At 53.0% G+C, this 6684-nt stretch overlaps 1 protein-coding gene across 1 annotated transcript in view; it reads left to right on the plus strand.

Annotated features, from left to right (window-relative positions):
• The first annotated feature begins 4740 nt into the window (after nt 1-4740).
• Nucleotides 4741-6684, plus strand: part of LOC109324946 (la-related protein 6-like) — a 4450-nt gene continuing 2506 nt past the window's right edge. Inside the window, exons 1-3 of the mRNA XM_019557088.1 lie at nt 4741-4955; nt 5144-5320; nt 6260-6470. Of these exons, the coding sequence (XP_019412633.1) occupies nt 5154-5320; nt 6260-6470 (378 nt within the window). The 5' untranslated portion in view covers nt 4741-4955; nt 5144-5153. The remainder of the gene's footprint in view (nt 4956-5143; nt 5321-6259; nt 6471-6684) is intronic.

A 6684-nucleotide genomic window follows, 5' to 3' on the forward strand; every position in this document is an offset into this window, starting at 1 on the left:
GGGACTGTTCTATCATCAAACCAAACTGCGCAAGAAAAGTGCAAATCTCTCTGTAAATAAATGTGGTGTTATAAGTAGCTTTTATTATGACTTCTGATGGGTTCCCCCTCCAGAACTTGGTGTGAGATTCCCTCCCGCCCCGATCTTCTTGTACATTTGCATATCAAAGTATGTTCTATCAAAAATAATGCGTATTAATTCCAAAAAAGGTACCGAAGTTGCAGCAACTCTTTACGATGATTGTTAATGGGACCTGAAAGGAAAACATGCATCAGCTGCACATATTCCTACAGCACTGTACAGTAGTCTTGGTGGCACTAGGGTGTCACAGGTCAATGGACACTTTGTAAATCAAGGCAAGGAGAGAGAAATGGGAAAGCTGGGGCCGACTTGTAAATAGGGACAACGCACATTGCCCAATCCAGAAGTTGAACCTTCAGTGATAGGTTAAGGCGGTCAATCAAGCCAACCAAGTCTTGCATTTCCTTGCTGTTGCAGAATTTGATGCTAATCGCAGCTGGTGGGCTGGGCCCTGTTTGCAGCTAATAAAAACTAAGCATGTCAGATCTCTTACCACAAAAGTGGAAGTGAGAATGCAGTGGTGTTGCACAACACTGCACAAGCTGCTTCGATAGATACCCAAAACCACCAGGCACAAAATTTCCACGTAAACGCCAGCAGCAATAAGCATGTATCAAATGCCATCCTGCAGAATAGTGAATGTGTGCGCGTCCACCCCTTTCGCGAGCTACTCAAGCCATAGCACAGTCAGATGCAGCTGTATTTTGCTGTGGACATGCACGGGCTGTCACCGCAGGCTGTCAGATCTTGCAGTTTGGGCCTCATGCTTCAGCCTGTTTCACAAGGCACCCTTAGCCTCCTGTGTGCAAGTTCAGCATGAAGTAGCAGCTGCATCACAGCCAGCATCTGCCTGCCTGGCAAGTGGGTTTCTGCTGTGAAAGAGGATAGGACCCAGCAATGGACTGGCAACCCAGAGTGATGCCTTGGGTCCTAATGCCACACTCCAAATCTGATCATGGTAGTGGGACGAGGGGGAGGATCTGAGTGTTGGGCATGCTCTGCAGTGGAGTGCGAGGAAGTCTTCACCTTAACACTATGGCCAAGACCGAGGGTTAAGTAATTTCCATCACTCTGCAGTGTCCCTTTCACTCACCTTGTGGGCTGGGATTTTTGAAAGCACTTGACCTGACTGTCCCCACTGAAATTGTGCCTGCTGATTTAGGTAGAAATGCAAGTCAGCTCAGACTGGGGACAGCTCATGATCATCATGTGTCCTCCTCCAAATACCCTGTCAAGCTGGCAGAGGGAAGGGAGCAGGAGGTGCATCTGTACCTACAGTCTCCGCGAAGGCCAGTGCATCCCTGAGGGTTTGGGTCTGCCCAGAGAGACTTTCCTCCTCCACAAGTTTGCAAGGCAGTGGCTAGCATTGTCTGCATCGCACCCTCCATTTGTGAACACCAGAGCTGTTGTTTCTGCAAGGCACAGTCGTGCTGGCTGGGTCTTCATTCTTTTTTTTAACATCTCCTCTGCTGAAATACTTATGTAAATCACAAGTCATTAAAATATCAAAGTGACAAATATGGGAGCGTGTAATTTCTCTCCCCAGAAGAACAGGTGATAGTTCAAAGCAAAAAAAAAAAAATGCTCGAATGCAGATCTTCAAGGAATGGACCAGCAGCTCCTCTGAGCGCACATGCTGGGACAGTCAGGAGTGAAGGAACGTGGTTCTTCCGGCTCAGCCTGGCTCCTTGGTCCAGTTCTCTCCCTTCCTTGCCTCTGCCCATTTAGACTGCAGCCTCTTTGGGGCAGGGACTTCATCTCCTACTGTCCAGCACGGGGGGGGAGGCTCCCCAACCACAGTTGCACCCAGGACCTCCATCCGAAATGTGATGCACAGCATTTAATGCAGAAGAGGTTATCATCATGTGCTATTGCCAGTCCTGCCTAGACTTGAGAAGCAGCTGCATCCATCCTCCCTCTGCAGCACCTTCAGGGGAGAAAGGCAGCACTGAACCCACCGCTGCTGGGCTGCAGCCGAGGGAGTCAGCCTCTTGCAGCCATCTAAAGCCAAGGGCAACCTGCAACCAAGGTAAGAGCTGCTTGCGACCGAAACAAGATCAGCCAGATCACTGTGAGCTCCAGGTCTGTGTGTGGCCAGAAGCAATGGGGGAAGGTGAAAGTGGATGGAGGTGACAGCCCTCCTCCTAAGATGTCACAGGAGAAAGAGGAGAAGCAGAGAGGTTTGCCTACCATCCCCTGATTAGTCATGTCAGCAAGTCTCCACAACCAGCCTCTTTGGGACAGCACAAAAAGCATGGTTTAATTACAGATAAGAGCAATGGGTATATGTTTTTTGTACTTGAACCAGTAGGTCTCAAAGCACTTCACTGAAGTCAGGCATCATCCCCATTGCATAGGTGGGGAAATAGGCCCAGAGACAGGTTTGCCAAAGGTCATTGTGCAGCAGGAGAGTGGTGGATCCAGGGGACAGAGCCCAGGTCTCCCAGTCCCAGACCAGCAAAGCGTTCTCTAAACCACGCGGTCTCCCTCCGAGTGATGGGAGGCCGTGGGATCTGGTGGACGGGGGCTCCTGGCTCTGCCACTGATCCACTACATCACTGTGGCCATGTTGCTTCCCCCACCCAGTGCTTTGGTTTCTCCCATTGGTAAAATGCAGACAGTGACAGCGACTTCCAGGGCAGAGCGCTTTGGGGTCTGGATAATCCATGCCGTACAAAAGCTAGTCACAATTCAAACCTCAGACAAGTAAGGAGCACGGCAGCACAGGCACCATGGCGCTACCCCATTGAAAGCAGGGGAAAAAGCGAGGCCAAGTTTGGTAGGACACCAGCTCCCTCGTGTGGGTGTCCAGTCACCTTAGCACGCCAGTCGCCAGCATTGCTTTGAGGCGGGGTGAGACTTCTCATCTGCACCTGACAGACACTGCTGAAGAGCCCTGGAGCACATGGGCAGACAGCCAAGAGCCATCCCTTAGCTGGCAGAGCCCCCCGTTCTGGCTGCTGGGCTTTCCAGGCCAGGTTCAGGCCCTCTTGTTATGGGAAGCTGCAACCAGGGGCACTTGGAGGAGAGTCACCACCTCCCTCCTGGCCGGGGGGGAGGCTCTTCCACCCTCTGCCCAGGGCTGCCTGGAGTCGCATCCAATACTCATTCTGTATAGCCAAGAGCTATTTAGTGCAATTAAATCAAGCATACCCCAGAAATGCTCCAGCAGGCTCTGGCCATATTCACAGCAGCTCCCGCGGGTGCAGGGACACCCATTCAGTTCCATTTGGAAATGCGGTTCGGTCATTTCTGCTACTTCCGCATTAGTCTCTGCCCACCGCAGGGAGTTTTCACATCTATAAGCCCCAACAGGTCTTCCCATACTCCTCGGGGTCCACAGGACCAGAGCTACCCTCGCCGGCACCAAGAAGCAGGGCCTGTGGCAGGGCAGCAACACGGCCCTTTTGTCTGGGCTCTTCCCTGGTCACCAGCAGCACGGGAGATTGGGACAGGACTCAGTGACCCCCAGCTACTCATGTAGCCCAGTCTCTTGCAGGGCAGACAACTACTCATCTGTCTCTTAGGGGCTAATCGAGTAATTTAGAGCAGCCAACTCATGATGTGGGGGGGCCAGCTTCTCCCTCCATGCTCTGACACGTGCATTTTACTATCTTCGCTTCATTCGGCCATGTGCTGCACCATCTTTAAGGATGCCTGCAAACAGGCATTTCAGCCCTCCCCACAAAAGCCCGACAGGCTGGGCAGAGGCACAGATGAAGGCACATAGCTAAACACGCACAGCAATCGGCACAGGAAGGACTGGATCCACAGGAGCAGCGGGGGGGTGTGCATGGGGGAGGGCGTCTTTCTTTCTCCATACTCCCCATGTTATTCTATCCCTCCAGCCACCTCTCGCCCTCCCTCCCAAACTCAGTACCGGAGGTTGCTGGAGCCACCCACACACCCTGGGTCCAGCCTCTTTGCTCCCTGCTCATGAGCAAACGTCCTCCCCAGCCCGCTTCAGATCCAGGGCCCCGGAGCACAAACCTGTGCAGCCCTATCCCAGCCTTCATGGGTCTGGGCCAGCCCCAAGTATCAGGCAGGTTTCAACTCCGGTCCCTGACTCGAACCGCTGAACTCCGCCCGCTGCAGTTTAACAGCCGCCCTTCACCCAAAGGAAGGGCATCAAGGGCTGCTTGACCACTTGCTCTTTGGGGCAGCCGGGTTTGCAGACCCTCTTGCTGGGTGGCAAGGCCTGGCTGCTATTCACATTCAAAGTGGGCCTGGAGAAACAAAGCCACCTTCTACCCTATTTCTGCTTCGCCCAGGCCCTTCCTCATGATCACGAAGGAGGAGGTGGCTAGCAGCTGAGCTCTATTCACCACTTAAAGTGGCATCAGGGATGCAGAAGAGGACCCCCTTCAAAAGCACTTGGGAAGGGCTCCCAGCTCTCTCACCAGCTTGGTCTTTCTGCAGCTCCGGGCACGTAACAGCCCCACCAAGGAAACCTACTGCATCGTATCACATGCAGCCCTTATTCCTGCTGACCCCGCTCCAGCTCAGTGCCTTGTGACAGCCGCTAGCTCAGCCCTCCAAGTCACACCTGCTCAAACAACCACTTCCAAGAGGCGGCTTTGCCTGGGAGCTTGGTAATGCAGGCCAGGTGCGGCTGGTTAGCCTGAAGACACATTTCACCTGGATGCCTGTTCTCCTCTTCCAGGGCCCACTGCGGTCCCAAATCCCTGTAGCAGCTTTTCCTGTGGGGCTCTGGCTTTTCTTATAAACCAGGGCTCTGGGAGCCCAAAGGGTTTTCTCTGTTCTAAGGGGCTTCAGTTTGGGCGAGGAGGGAAGGAGAGCATCTCTTAAAGGCCTCTAGGATGTAGTGCCAGAAGCTGGTGGGCTCTTGTTGCAGTGGCAGCCCTGTGAAGCAGGTGAGCGGATGGGGATGATTTGGGCTGGGTTTTCTTTCTGTTGGGACACGTCCCTTGTTGGCACCCTTCACCTGCCTGGGTACAGCAGTGGCTTCTGCCAAGGTGGGATGCATGCCCAGCTGCCTGTCTCTTTGGTGGAAAGTGTTTGAACAGCTTCTGATTGTTGTTTCTGTCTTGTAACCTCCCAGATGAAGCACCATGTTGTCCCGTAGCTCCATGGTGGCCCTGGGGCTCGGCTCCCAGCCCAGCTGCAGCACCCCAGTCCAGGTGCAAGCAAACCCCTTCTCTGCCCTGCACTTGCTTCCGCGCAGGAGCTCGCTCCTTCCCCCGCTCAGCCAGGAGGACTTCTTCGAGAGCTTTGATGGGTACGTGTGTCCTTGCAAGGGGCACTGGTGCGGTATTGCCAGCTCTCGTGATTTTTTGGCACTGGTGTCAAAGGCTATGCTTTGGGAATGTGAAAAACTTAGCTCTTTTTCTTTTTATATGTGGCTCTTTCTTGTAGATATGTACATGTCTTCTGCATTCCCAAAGGGCAGATAATGAGAACAATGCCAAAAATCATGAGCGTTGGCAATGCTGCTGCTGGACTCTTGCACTGACCTTTCAGCGTGGCTCTGGGGTCTGTAGTTCCTTGCTGGATCCAAGAGCAGGGATGAGGTTTATTGCTTGGGTGCTTGCAGTGGAGTGGATTCCTGTGAGGATCTGGTGCATTCATTGCATGTATGCTTGCTAGGTTTTTTCAGAAGTGGAAGCGATTCTTGTATCAAGTAGGAGAAACTTCCTTCTAGTCACTCTTTCCAAGGTGCCCTTGTGTCCCATCTCCTTAGGGTGCCCACGTGGCAGGGACCTGGGCATGCCAGGGTCAATCTGGAGCCGTGTTCATGGGCCACTCTTTCTCCATAGACGGCCTCCATGCTGCTCAGCCTGCAGCACTGCAACATGAGAGAGATCAAGGCTTTTGCTTCCAAAGAAGTAGGAGGCAACTTGATTTCCAGGACACAAGGGAGTGGGGAGGTGTGGAGCACAAGCTTCTTGGGGGCGCGGGGGTGGAAAACTCCTTTTGGGGTTGTGAAAGACACTCTGACACAATATGCCAATGGATCCTGTTTAAGTCTCTGGCTGCTGGGAAGGAATTTAGGTTGGTACCCAAGTGATGCCAGTAAGCTGGCTTGTCCCTGTAGTTCCTACTGTAACTGTTCCCGTTCTGGCGGGGCTTGCCAACCCTCGTGCAAGTGCAGCTAGTTCATGCTCTGCGTGCTAGGAGGGTCGCTAACCTTGCACGGGATCCTTGCTCTCGTTCCTAGGAGCTTCTATGATGTGAACGATATTTTTGGGGCCGACTCATTTGAGTCCAACTGCTCTGTGCCCGACTCGCAGCTGATCAAGAGGATCGTTTCTCAAGTGGAGTTCTACTTGTCAGATGAGAACCTCGCCAAGGATGCCTTCCTCCTGAAGCATGTCCAGAAGAACAAGATGGGTTTTGTGAGCATCAAACTACTGACCTCTTTCAAGAAGGTGGGTAGAGCCTGGCACGCGCAGGAAGAGGTCCAAAGGTAAAGGGAAGATAGTCCTAGGCCTAAATATCAAAGCCAGTTATGAGCAACCAAGTCAATATATTGATGCCTTGTGCAGTCCCCACAGTGCATCTTGCCCAGCTCTGCCCAAGCTTGCAAGAGGGCTGGGGTTAAACTGGGTTGCCTCGCCTCTACCCTGCCCCTCCAGACCGATA

This window comes from Crocodylus porosus, unplaced genomic scaffold (genome assembly GCF_001723895.1).
Source record: "Crocodylus porosus isolate Cpor-Errol unplaced genomic scaffold, CroPor_comp1, whole genome shotgun sequence".
NCBI lineage: Eukaryota > Metazoa > Chordata > Crocodylia > Crocodylidae > Crocodylus > Crocodylus porosus.